This window comes from Podarcis raffonei, chromosome 8 (assembly GCF_027172205.1).
Source record: "Podarcis raffonei isolate rPodRaf1 chromosome 8, rPodRaf1.pri, whole genome shotgun sequence".
NCBI classification, from domain to species: Eukaryota; Metazoa; Chordata; class Lepidosauria; order Squamata; family Lacertidae; genus Podarcis; species Podarcis raffonei.
In genome coordinates, this window is record NC_070609.1 from 30,347,941 (window position 1) to 30,362,151 (window position 14,211).

General features: G+C 46.4%; 1 protein-coding gene across 1 annotated transcript; it reads right to left on the bottom strand.

The window, feature by feature from the left end:
* Positions 1–6,835: 6,835 nt before the first annotated feature.
* Positions 6,836–9,287, bottom strand: GJB3 (gap junction protein beta 3). The gene has a single exon (XM_053398911.1). It carries the CDS (start codon positions 9,236–9,238, stop codon positions 8,435–8,437), a length of 804 nt encoding a protein of 267 aa, XP_053254886.1. The 5' UTR covers positions 9,239–9,287; the 3' UTR covers positions 6,836–8,434.
* Positions 9,288–14,211: the final 4,924 nt, after the last annotated feature.

Consider the following 14,211-nt stretch of genomic DNA (forward strand, 5'->3'; position numbering starts at 1 on the left):
GACGTGCACCCAAGGTGTGGTCTTCCTAGCACTGTGGGGCTGTGAGTGTCGAGTGTCCCTGAGCTGGCAGGAATGTGAGGGTATGAATCTCAGCTTGATGGAGATGGCTCTTAGCATTCACACATTGAAACCAGGTTCATTGGTTACATGTCATACTTTCATTTTGGTCGGATCCCTTCATTCTTTTGTGATGGAGCTCAAGGATTGCAGCTCCAATGGGGTCTTCCGGCCTGTCAATGGCTGCTCATGGGGTGGTGGTGGTCCTGTTTCTTTCAGCCAGGAAGTCACAGCAGGTGCCTTCATATCAGCTGCAAACTAGACCACAACAATTCTCCAGCTTAGATGCTGGGGTTGGAAAAATCTATTTCAGTGGGGTTCAAACAAAATAAAAGCCATTCCCTTCTGGTCACCTCTTTGGATCCTGCTTGGTGGCATCCTCCCCCAGCCCCCCAAATGGCTGGCAAGGGTTGGTGCTTCAGTGATAATTTACCTCCACTTGCTGTTTCTTTCATCATCTTCTGGATCAGCCACAGTATTACTGCCACCTACTCAGGGATCATGTATAGATCCCTGACTAGCTAGCAGAGGCATTGTGATTAGTGTGCTACTGTCTGGTCTACATCACATTGCCACCATGTGGACAGCTCCTCTCCTGCCTTGCATCAGTTTTTGCTCTGCCCCCCCTTGATAGGGCAGGTGAAGACCCAGCTTCCTGACCCAAAGTGGGGTCTGCAGGTACTGCCAACCAGCTGATCACCAGCACTTGCAAAGCTCTGTGCCTTTGCCTGCATGGTCTGGTTTTAAACCACCTGGGCAAACGAAAACCTGTCACCTGGCATCAGGTGACTGATAGGTGGCTGGCTGGTTCCACTTATCCAAAATAGCCTGCAGGGGTTGGGGGAACCTAAGCATCCCGCTCATCAGCTGCAAATGCTTAGGCAGAAGCGACCCTACATATATTGAGAAGTTCAGGGTCCAGCTTTGCTAAGGCTTGTAAACTGTCTTTCCAAATGCACCCCATCCACCCAAACATCATACATGTGCCTGACTACACTGCCCATCCATTGATTGTGATCTAGAAAAGACAACTAGAGCTGCATGTGGGCACAGTAAAGTTCCCACTGCTGCAACTCCCTAGCTCGGTATGGCAAGCAGCTATAACAATGGGTTATAGGTCAACCAGGTTTTGCATAGAGTAGACCCATTGACATTAATGGATCCATCTTAGTCATGCTCATTAATTTCTACTCTGATTAAAACTAAGTTGACTACCACCCTATTTGCCCCAGGCATCCATTGGCTTTGAGTAGAGAAACCAAGGATATCTGCATCAGGGAAGCATAGCTAAAGTTTTGGAGTGTTCACTGCCTGTATGGTTGCTTCTAATGGGTATTGTATGGGCAATCTATCCGGAAGATATTTGTATTTCAAGGAGTTAGTGATCTAACTTGGTTACACTTCCTGCCTCTGTTTGCTTTCCCCTCTCTATCTCTTGTTAAAAAGGTAAAGGTAAAGGGACCCCTGACCATTAGGTCCAGTCGTGACCGACTCTGGGGTTGCGGCGCTCATCTCGCTTTATTGGCCGAGGGAGCCGGCGTACAGCTTCTGGGTCATGTGGCCAGCATGACTAAGCCGCTTCTGGCGAACCAGAGCAGCGCACGGAAATGCCGTTTACCTTCCCGCCGGAGCGGTACCTATTTATCTACTTGCACTTTGACGTGCTTTCAAACTGCTAGGTGGGCAGGAGCAGGGACCAAGCAACGGGAGCTCACACCATCGCGGGGATTCGAACCGCCGACCTTCTGATTGGCAAGTCCTAGGCTCTGTGTTTTAACCCACAGCACCACCCGTGTCCCTCTATCTCTTGTTAGGAGCCTTTAATGCCCTAATCTGTGGAAGGAAGTGATAGTGCTGGGTACCTTCACCTTCTTTGATGTTAGACACACAGTGGGGCACTGGGAGAGGTGGCTAATGAATAATCTGCATGTAGCCAGTCGAGCAAGCCATGTAGGTTAACAGGCTATCTATCTATAAATCAGATGTTGTTGGGAATAGTTTCTGAGAAGCTCATGCACGGACTGATCGATTGCAGGGCCGTGCAAACCTAAGGCTACCTGGGAAAGTCGCTTCGCCACTTTTTGAGGGCTTTCAAGTGGCAGATCGAAGTGCTTGCTTGGTAATGTATATAATGCTTGCTGTTTAGAATAAAATCTTTAATCTTCTCACTCACGCTGAATCTCATTTTAAAAGAACCACCTTGCATTTGTAAAGACAGGGATTTGTCAGTGGCTCAGAAAATGGAGGCAGCCTGCCTCTGAATCACAACTGGTGAGGAATAATGACAGTAGTGGGCTGTTACCTTTGCACCCTGCTGATGGGCTCTGTAAAGGTATCCATCCAGCAGGCCACATGCTGGAGCTCGTCTGATCCAGCATGACTCTTCTTCAGGTCCCCAGGACTTCAAAAGCTTGCTCCAGTTTTCAGAACATCACTTGTCCTCATGGCTGACATTCCGAATGCCATAGCTCAACAGACCACTGCAGGTAACCTCAGTTTGAACGTAAGACTCCAGGATCTCCCCTATTCCTTTCTCATCTTTTTGCTTTGCCCCCTTCCTTCTGCTCTGCCCCTCCCCTCTCCATACTCTCCCCATCATCTGTAAGTAAGGAACTCAGCATGTGTCTGTATAAACAAAGTAACATTTATTTGACCTTTCACATTACACAGTTCGCTAGGCAAATAAAATATTTGTTCAGTGACTTAAAGGAACTGATATGCTTGGCTCTGAGCAAGAGAGGAGCTGAGTCTTGCGAAATACCAGTCTGGTTGGTTGGTCCTGCGTAGGGGCCCCTAATGGGACTTTCCCTCAGGATGCTGGGCAAGGCCAGAAAGGTCTGTCTATGCTGCAGATGCTGTGGAACAAGTAACAACATGACCTCCTGATTTCTCTTGGAACGGGAAGTATTAAGGAAGAAGTGGCACTTAAAGCCTGTTTGGGCTCTTTCTGCCCTGGAAGAATTCCCGCAAATTCTTGATTTGTCTGTAGCACTTTCATTGCAATTAATTTCCTCTGAGTTCCCTCCTGTTTCCAGGTCAAGCTTATAGTCCATCCTTCTTCCTCTAAGTTGTCCTGGGTGATGTAAGTAAGACAGTGGTCCCATTTTTTCCCCTGATAAACAGCCAGTTGTGCCCAGACAGGAGGGGAGTGCTTGTCCCAAGGTTGTGCAGCTTCATGGCTGAGTGGGAATTCAAGCCCAGATCTCCCTGCACTCTAAACCACTGCACTGGGGATTTTCACACTGCGAGATTGAGAACGTTAGCTACGTTCCTATGAAAAATGGCATGCTCATCACAACCAATCTTCGCCTGTAATGGAGCACTTGGTAGTGGAGCTCTGCAGGGCTAGCCACCGACCATCACCCACCTGAGTGTGCACCCAGACTGCCCTGCAATGTGCAGAGAGCTGAAGTGGCAGGCGCATGGCGATTCCCCAGGATACAGACTGGTGAGGAAAGGGTTCCTGACACAAAGCAAACTTGAAAAAAAGGCCTAGAACAGCTGGACTGCATCTCTATCTCCCTGCCATCTTTTAAGTCTGCTTACCCTCCTGCTCCATCTGAACACATTTACCTTGAGCCTGTTGTATGACCTGAATCCCTCTTCTCTTGCCTGCTTCACTGTCACCTAGTGTGGTGCTCTTGCAGCCTCTGCAATAGACCCAGTTTCTCCCCCAGCTCTGATTCTCAAGCCGTATCTCCCTGCAAGGGAGATCTCCTTTGCAAATCTTGCAAAGGCTGCTCTGGTTGTCCCTTCCATGAGGTTTCCGTCCCAGCTTCCACTCCCCTTTTTGTATTACATGTTTGCTGAACGCTATTGATTTATGGTTGTTACTTTTACCCCCTTCAGGGAGAAGTCCCAGCCTCCTTTTAAGTCAAGCCCTCTCCTTTGAAGAGCTGACTCTTGTCATTCAACGCTCTCTTTGTTTTCGGTTGCCAGTGAACTCGCTCAAAGCAGAAAAGAGAAATAACTTCCTGGACAAAAGAGCGATAAGCATGCCACTCTCTTGACCTCCCAGCCAAGATTAGCAAAAGATAAGAGCCTGGCACCTGGTTAATTTACTGCTGAAAGGCAGCAAATAGCTTTTTTTCTGATTTTCAGGTTTGTGGCCAGTTCTCCTTCCCTCCCATATACCTGGAATGGGAACTCATGTTTTCAGAGGACTGGGCTCCTGTACCTTCAATAGCTGGATGACCGAGGTACTATCAGCTGATGTGCCTGACATGAGATACTACGCTTGCTGAAGTCCCCTTTGTACATAGAAATTAAGAGTACAGGAACACTGTCCTCTTTTGCAGCTGCCTACCCTATTTGCAGGGCAACAGAGAATAAAAATCACTTGCTTTTCTTCTTGGTTGTGCTGGAACCTTTAACAGCAGCCAAATTTGCAGAAATGTTGCAGGTGAAGCTTTCTCCCCATCACTGGATGTGAGTGGTATGAAAACCTTCCCTTGCTTAAATCCCCTCCATCGAAGTCTACTGAGGTGGCCAGATACAAACGGCTCACAGCTCCTGCACCTTTAATGGGAAGAAACACCTGTTGATATTTCCTCTTCTACATAGCAATTAAAGTTGCAGGATCCCTCTCCTCTTTCCCCATCTGCTGACCCTGGGGCCTAGAGCTGAGTGAAAAAGGGACTTCTGAAGTTCTCTGCCCTACTTGCCAGCAGAAGAATTGGAGGGAAAATTCCACTGAATAATCTTGGAGGGTGGAGAAATTCTCCAATCATTTCTCACCATCTGCAATGGAAGCAGCTCAATCCTCCTTTTCTAACTTTTGTCGTTGTTTCTGCTGCTGCAAAATGTCTCTTTTTGATTGAATTTAGTCTACTGAGGATGGCAGGTTTCAGATCTGAGCTGCACTCAGAACTGTGAGTGAAATTATTACTTCTTCTTTCCCCCCATTAGTTCCTGTGGTATCCTGCTGAATTCTAGTTTCCTACCCCGTTGTGAATATTGTGGGAGTATTTTTTTTATATAAAAAAGACTGCCCTCATTAAAGGTCACCCACAAGAAAGGTCTCACAGAGAAATTTGTTGAATTCATAAGAGAAGCTGTCAAGCTACACCAGAAATATCTGGATGCTGATGCGCTTGATTGCCATGGAGGCAATTGTTCAGCATTAAAATGCTTTTCAGCTTTGTTTTGTCCTGGAACCATAATAATCTTTGATTTCTGACAATTAAGTGCACTGGCTTAATTTCTTTGCTCTTGTCATGGTCAACTGGCCAACAGGTGTGGATGGTCAAAGCATGGCGCTAATAAACCAGGGTTGTCTAAAGACCATCCCAGGACAGACACACCAGAGCCCTGGGGCTCTCTCTTTGAGGGACAGCCACAACTCTGCCACAAGAAGCAGAGTGCGTGCTTTGCATGCGCAAGATCTCAGGGCGTCTCCAGCACAATGATCTCATTTAATAGGCCTGGGAAATATCGCTACCTGCAATCTTTGGAAACCTTCCGTCAGTCATACAGCATTTGGCTAAATGGACTAATAGTCTGACTCAGCAGGAGTCAGCTCCCTGTGGAAAGTCATTTTGTCAGGATAGCTCCTGTCCCACAAGTAAATTGTTAGATGGGGCAACCCGCAGCAGCTTGTAGGATGGCACCCAAGCAATTTTGCATGCCCAGCCTACCTCCTGCTGAGAAGGATGATTTCTCCATGGTGTGGCTATTTTGCACGCACAGGCAAGGCTGCAGGTCCAAACTTGGCAAATCCTGCTAAAAACCTACAGAAGGACCATAGCTCAGTGTCAGAGCATCAGATTTGCATGCAGAGGGTCCAGGTTCAATACCTGGCATCTCTGGGTAGGCCTGGGAGAGCACCTTGCCTGAAACCATGGACAGCCACATCCAGTCAGTCTAGGAAATACTGAGTTAGGTGGGGCATTGCTCTCACTGAGCCTGAGAACCTTAGGTTGGGTTCCCAAGGATGGTACGGTGAAGGATGTTGAATTCACCTGATGCTGAAGGACCCCCATGGGTCAGAATAACTCTTGCAGCAGAACACTGGAGCAAATGTTCACCTGACTCTTCCTTATTATTAAAGAACTTCATATGCATTAGCTGAGTAATGTTGTTTGGCCCTGAAGTCCCACCTGCCAGGTATTTTGCAGACATAAGCCTGAGGCTGAGAGAGAAAGGAAGATTCCTTGTGGTGGACAAGAGATTTTTGAAGTAGGCATTTTCCAGCTCACAGTCCAAGCTATCAGTTCTAACATTGCCCCACTGAACTCAGCAATCTTCCCTTCTAAGTAAACATGCTCAGGATTGTGCTGCAGGATAGCTTTTTACTGAGGGAAATGAGAACCCCTAATTGTTGGGTGCTTTTCTATAGTGGTGGCCCCCTCTTTCTCCCTTGCAAAGTCCTTGCCCCTCCAGAGCGCCATGTCAAACCTGCACAGCTTGTTGAATGAGGTCAGTTCTGCCTCACACCCCGTTCACGTAAACAGTTGCTTCAGCTAAACAACTCTCCAGTGTGCTACAACTCCCACTGTGAGATGTTGCCAAATAAGGGTGGCCATGTGCCCTACTTTCCAGAGGACACTCTCTGTTTAAAGGGTTGTCTGGTTAAATTTAAAGACCTCTAAGATGGGAGAGCAGGAGGGGTCTTGAAATTGCCCATCAACAGTCAGTACCTGGACAGGAGGCTGAGCAGGAACATACAGGCTACCTGGTCATGGTCTTCCCCACTTCTATGGGATGTATTGCATATCTACTTGAAGTATAACACTTATTTACAAATGTGCCTTTACACACACACACACACACATATATATTAACATGTGCAAATTTTATGTAAAGCACTTCATTCTTTCATCCTCTTTTTTTTTTTTTGGTAGTGCATAAATGATCACCTTATATTTGCCAAGCAGTACAGAACTCTTACAAAAAAGATAGGAAGCCCACCTGAGAAACGGCTCTAGTTCATCAACACCCTCAGAATCCCTTATATGGTTTCTTTTGCATATGGGGAAACCTCCAATCTCATTTAGAAATTTGCTTTCAACCTAATCTGGTTGAAGTTTCAGGCCTTAAGCAAACTGTCCACCCCACCAATGAGGCATATTACAACTCTTTTTGGCTTCCAATGAAAGTCCTCAGAGGTTTCCATCAAAGTAGAACCCTCAAACCAATTTGGAATTTCATGTTAGGCAGGATTTCAGGGGAAGTCGAACTGCTACCAGAATAAAGCCTTCTTTGCAGGGTGCCTCAGTCTGGTCCAGGAAGGAAGATGGCTTCCTCTCTGGAAATCCCCAGAGTCCTTGTATTATTCTCATAGAACTTCACTGGGCACAATCCTTCCTTTGGGGAAAGGTCTGGTAAGGAGTGTGTAATCAGTTTTCCCCAGTCATGTGCCCTCCTTCCCCATTAGGCCTGGGAAACATGGCCAATGACCAGGGGTGTTGAGAACTGTAGTCTCTCAGCATCTGGAGACACTGGGGTTGAGGAGGCGGGTGTAAACAGGACATCAAGAAAGCATTTGTTCTTGGCTAGCCCCTACCGCATGCTTTCCCAAAGCTGGTGCTTTTCAGATGTTCTTGAACAACAACTCCCACCATCCCTGATTATTGGCCATTTTGTTTGGGGCTGGGAATTGAACAACACCTGGAATGCAGCAGACTGGAAAAAGCTACTATACAGAGATATCTAAGGCTGTGCCCCTTTGGTCGTGTAAACACACATATAGATGGTGCAAATGCCTCCCCCCAACTTGAATTTTTTTCTTGGCTTTCCTTGAAATTGCTAAGTTATTCTGCCTGAAGTGAAACCTCCAAATTAACTTTGAATTTCCTTTAGGTGAAATTTTGGTGAAAAGGTTGAGCTGAAACCAACCTTTCCTTCTCATCATTTGTTTTTGGACAGCATTAACTAAACAGTCCCCCCTCGCCCCTTCATTGATTCTGCAACACTCTATAAACATTTTAATGAGTCAGAGGAAAGAATCAGAGCTATAAGTCATTAGTTGCTAGGAGTTTTCTGAAGACCATAACAGATGTTTCACATATGTGGCTCTCTTAGCCAACTGCCCATACTATCATCTCTTCTGAGAAAGAGCAGATGCTAGGATCTAAAGGGCTGCAACTTCTTCCAGGGATTGTTACAAGTCAACATCTTGTGTTGTGTGTGCTTTGACCATGCGTCTTCAGTTTAGTAAAAACATGTAAACAGGCCAGGAGGCTTTGCCTTTGGGCCTCAGCAAAACATGCCGGTGCTTCCCCTTTGTGGAAAACTTTGGTGGCCACACAATGTAGAAGGAAGACTTCGGTTTCAAATCACCCTTCCTTGCCCCATGTTCCTCAAAAGCCACTTGTGTGTCGCAATGAAATAATCCAAATGGCAGCCGGCCATTTTGGATCTGTCCTTTCATGCCGCCTCAGATCAAAGTCAGGTTAGGTGCGGAGGCTCTGAGGGCCTCCACCTGTGTGTGCTTCCCTTTCCCATAATGTGGTTGGTCCAGTCTTGCATGGCACTGGCAGGTGGATGCCTTGCTGTAGGTGAGCGACCTCTTCTTCTTCTGGCACTTCTGTATCGAGCGGAACACCCGCTTGCAGATGAGGTAGACAATCTCGCAGACGATGAGGACGATGCAGAAGGCAGACGCCCCAACCATGAAGTAGGTGAAAATCTTCTTCTCCGTTGGCCGAGCGATGTAGCAGTCCACTACATTGGGGCAAGGCTTCAGATCGCACTTGACCAGCTTGGGCATGTCAAAGCTCTCCCATATCCTATGCAGGAGGTAGAGGAAGACGATCTCGATAGCCAACTTGAAGAAGAGGGTGAGAACATAAGTCCACCAGAGGCCACCATGTTTCTTGCCAGTGTCGCTGTAGAGTTTGGGGCAGTTCTCTCCATTCTTTAACCGGTTTTTCCTCTCCCTGTCCTCGCGGTAGGCCACATGCATTATAACCAGCAGCGAAGGGCAGGTGACAAAGATAAGCTGCAGGGCCCACAGCCGGGTGTGGGAGATGGGGAAGTAGTGGTCAAAGCAGACGTTGGTGCATCCAGGCTGACGGTGGTTGCAATCAAACTCCTTCTGCTCATCCCCCCACACTCGCTCAGCAGCCACCACATAAACCAGGACTCGGAAGACAAAGACAACGGAGAGCCAGATGCGCCCAAAAGCGGTGGAGTATTTGTTCACCCCGCTCAGCAGGCCCTGTAGGGTCTTCCAGTCCATGGTGACGGAAGTCTGTGGAGGTCCTGCTCACTTGAGCCTGGAAGGGAGGAAAGAGAGAAAAAAGAAACTGTGCGTAAAAAAAATATTATTTCAACACTTCAAGATGGCGCCCCATACATTTGTAACCAGCAACTGGCTGGCTGGTTATTCAAGCACTCAGGGGACCTGCCAGAGCTGGCTCTCTAAGATGAGGGATGAGATGGCTCCTCCATCCATTACACCAGTGTTGGGGAACCTGAGGGCCAGGAGCCCCTTCTAGCTGTGCCTCACCCAGGTCATACCCCTTTCCAGCCCTGCTTCTCATCCACCTTGATTGTTTTTTCCTGGCTGGAATGTGTCCATGATCATACCTTTTGCTCCACTGGATGGAGGATGGTGAGGTGTGTGTGTAGAAGCTAGACTACTGTACAAAGCAAACATTGACACTTGTTGCTTCACCTACTTTTACTTTTGCCACTGGCCCTGCCAAACGTGCCCCCCCCGAAAGGAAATTGGCCCTCCGGCTGAAAAAGGTTACTCATCCCTGCATTATTTGCACGGAAACTGATCCAACTTTCACTTTGGTCTTTTTTCAACAATAGTAATGGGAAGATGACAGGCTGACCATGCGGCCCACACAGGTCTGTCCTCCACTTCCTCACTGCTACTCCCTGCCTCTCAGTATCTGCTGCCTGAGGCATCCGCCTCACACTGCCTAAGGGTAGGACCAGCTCTGGGACCTGCAGGCTGTCTGGCTAGCGAAGGGCATTCATTACAAGGGGACTAACTGAGGAAGTCTCCTTCCATCAGTGGGCCAGAGAGAGTGGGTTGGCGATACTCCTAGTCCCTTATAGTTGTCTTTGGGATGGATTTGCTTTCTGGTCTAAACAATGAAGACACTTTCTCGCTGGTGAGATGCTGCTTTTTGCTCCATCTGTCTTTACCTTGCCATATCTTCAATTGCATAGGAAGTAGACCTATTCGACTTTCCATCTGCCCAGCCATTCAGTTTTATACCACCTACTGACAAAGCCCAAAGTAACTTATTTCAAAGTAAAATATTTCAACCATAAAACACACTGCAGAACTGCCCAACACTCCAGATTAGACTACTGCGATACGTACCTGGGGATTGAGGAGGTCACTTGAATGGTTATGCTCAGACAGTGTCTGGGACTGGTTTTAATTGGATGGAACAGTATTCCCCACAATTACACTTCTAGGGTTACACTGCATCATGGATTGTGTAGTCCTCCAAGGCTTCACAAACGCTCATGCACACGTGTTTTGGGCTGAACTGAACTGTTGTGGGCTTTATAGTCTCAGAACTTTGCAAAGTATAATATTTCCTTTATTTCACCTAAAGTTCTGGAACACTTTTCTGTTTTGGAGGAATGCTAGATTTTGACCCAAATTCTGTTTTGGGTCAAATTTGTCAGCAATTCTCATGGATTGCTCACAAAGAGGTGAATAGCACAATCTGGATTTATCTAGGCCTCTTTATTAAACACACAGATTTACTCTTTCTGAAAGTGTTGATGTCACAAGATTTATTAACCTGGGCTGGCAGACAAGCAACAACAATTCTTAGTTGATTAATTCTAGCTTACTCACAGTCTCAGTAGCTTCTTGGCACTTCCTTAGAATAATTAACTTACAGGCCAAGGACGTAATCAGAAAATAGGTGAGTAGGAGCAAGGGTTTTGGCTTGACACACCCTGTTTTGAATTTAGCACCTGGTGCTCAGTCTGGGATTCACAAGCCACCGAGATGCAGCCCACATGAAGTACCATGGACATGAATTAGAATCTCACAGCCAAATAATGACCTCTTAAATTCAGACCTAGTACTTCTCAGGTGCTTGGGAAGGCCCATAGCTCAGTGACAGAGCATGTGCTTTGTAAGTAGAAGGTCTTGGGTTCCATCAGTGACATCTCCAGGTGGGGACATTCAGGCAGAGAATGTCCCCTGCCTGGAGTGCCCCTGCCAGTCAAGTGTTGGTGATATTGCCAATGGTCTGACTCAGTGTAAAGGTAAAGGTAAAGGGACTCCTGACCATTAGGTCCAGTCGTGGCTGACTCTGGGGTTGCGGCGCTCATCTCGCTTTATTGGCCGAGGGAGCCGGCGTACAGCTTCCGCTGGCGAACCAGAGCAGCGCACGGAAACACCGTTTACCTTCCCGCTGGAGCGGTACCTATTTATCTATTTGCACTTTGACGTGCTTTCAAACTGCTAGGTTGGCAGGAGCAGGGACCGAGCAACGGGACCTCACCCCGTCGCGGGGATTCAAACTGCCGATCTTCTGATCGGCAAGTCCTAGGCTCTGTGGTTTAACCCACAGCGCCACCCGCGTCCCTACCTGACTCAGTGTAAGGTGGAGTAATTGCTTGAGGAAGGGTGGTAGCTCAGAGGCAGAGCCCATGCAAAAGATCTTAGGTTCAATCCTTGGCTTCTGCAGGTAGCGCTGGGAGAGTTTTCTCTCTGAAACCCTGGAGAGCTGCTTCCAGTCAGTGCGGATGCTACTGAGCGAGATAGCCTGATTTGGTGTGAGCCAGCTTGTTTGTTTTGCTCCCTCTGAATTGTCAGAATCACATATACAGTGGCAGAATGCAAGCATTGGGGTTGCTGTTAAGGGCATCCGAAATGCATCCCTCATCCCATCTAGGTCAGGTTTTTCCAGGACAGCAGTGGCTCTTCCTTAAGCAACCTAATTAGATTTTAGTCAGCTGTCTAACCAGTCTTTCCCTTTCATCCCTAGTGGTGTGCACAATCCACCCACTTAGCTTTTTACCCTCTGGAAGGAACACACCAGAGTGGTGGAATAGCTTTCCTTTTAACTCTTAGTTCCCTGGCTTCTTTTTCCATTGAGATTCCATGGGGGAGGGGAGTTAAATGTAGGGATTGGAGAACCTGTCAGTTTCGGCTGCTCTCAGTTTCTCACTTTTCCCATCTTAAGTTCAGTCCTCCATATTTCCAGGTCAGTTTGCATTTTTAAAAGGTCCTTATGAAAATCCATCAGAATTTCAGCGCAAATTTATCCTAAGGTACACACTTTTGCAAAGCAATTTATCCTAATAAGGTGCTGTTTCCATAAACTGTACAAGTATTTTAATGAACACTTTACCTTAATAGATGCATTTTTACACACATTACTTAGCTGGGGAATTTCAACGCAAATTCGGAGAAGTGGGAATTTCAATGAATGACTGTGCTTTGGAATACTTATTGTTTCAGAAAGTGAGTCAGGCAGGTTCCGGAGGTCCGTTCCTAACCTGAAACTTTTCTTAACCTGAATGGGGCCTCCCGCTGCTGCCGTGCTACCGGAGCACAATTTCTGTTCTCATCCTGAAGCAAAGTTCATAACCCGAAGTACTATTTCTGGGTTAGTGGAGTCTGTAACCTGAAGCGTATGTAACCTGAAGCATATGTAACCTGAGGTACCACTGTATATGTTTGCCTGTTACTCCGGGCTCCTTTGGGAGGAAGAGTAGGATATAAATTTATTCATTAAATTATAAATTAAATAAATGTGAACTGAATCAAAATTCTTCCCCCACCCCTAGTTAGATACTTGTCCTTTGGGTTGTGTACTTGCTTTTTTTTTTGCCAAGCGCATTTCTACTGTTCATTTTAAAACATTGTGTTATTGCATTGCAATTTTATATGTCTATTATTATATAACAGCAAGGCCAGTCGTGGCAAACAACGTGCAGTCATTCGTTAAAGTAAACATGTGGGTAGGGAAAGCCCTGCCAACATATGCTTTTAATAAGGAGAAAAAAAGACATTTCTTTTTGTGGAATGGCCATTTTTCCTACGCACTGAGCTGCAAAATCAGATCCTGCTTTGCCATGTTTTCCACAACCAAGAGGCTCCCAGTCCCCAATCTCAAGAAACTTAGCACAGCCAAAGGCCTATCAAGAAGTCAAGGCAAGCTTAACCATATCAACGTATGCATTTAAATACATATTTTGTAACTAAAGTAGTCAATTTTATGCCTATATTGAGAATAAGGAAATTTGGGGGTTTCCCCTGCAATTAAGGTGTCTGTTTGCTCTGCTTTTACCGTGGGCAATCCTCTATTTGAAGCAGTTCTCTATGTGTATGGTATTTGTACAAGATCAGATTAAATATAAAAGGATTTTAACAGTCCTTACCTGGGCAACAGGCCCATGGAACTGCATTTCTCTTTATATTATAAAAATTTTTTCCCCTTCCAGTAGCACCTTAAAGACCAACTAAGTTAGTTCTTGGTATGAGCTATCGTGTGCATGCACACTTCTTCAGACCATAGTTCCAGTTACAGAAAGGTAGCCGTGTTGGTCTGCCATAGTCAAAACAAAAAATTTTTTCCCTTCCAGTAGCACCTTAAAGACCAACTAAGTTAGTTCTTGGTATGAGCTATCGTGTGCATGCATCTGAAGAAGTGTGCATGCACACGATAGCTCATACCAAGAACTAACTTAGTTGGTCTTTAAGGTGCTACTGGAAGTAAATTTTTTTTTTGTTTTGACTACGGCAGACCAACATGGCTACCTGTCTTTATATTATGTTCATGATTTCTAAATGTGATAAATTAGCACATGCAAGAATTTTCAAAGGAGGGACTTTTGTCTGGGCAGCAGCAAGGGAAGAAGTGGGTAACCCCCTATCTGCTGCAATCCCAATAATTATGTAACATTCCCTCCATGAGCTGCCATTTGCATCTGAAATATCACACAGGTTAAATGCACAGGTACATGGAAGGTTATGTCTTGGTGGTTCATTCCTGAAAGACAAGGAGAAGGGTGCCTGCCTACAACACATGCCCTCTTAATAAATATGTGACCCTGAGTTTCGTAGTTCTTGCAGGCATTTCCTGTGCAAAGGTGAGAGGTGCCAACTGGATGGGGCAACTGTCTGGCATCAGGAGGAATGGACTGTCTTCTGTAATGTAGAACACATGGGCTGGGCTGCCGATCCAGCGAGACTAGAGAACGAGATCAGAGCAGTTA

Bases quoted from the DNA above. Each gene is read 5' to 3' on its own strand.
- GJB3 (XM_053398911.1), bottom strand. From the start codon at position 9,238: ATGGACTGGAAGACCCTACAGGGCCTGCTGAGCGGGGTGAACAAATAC.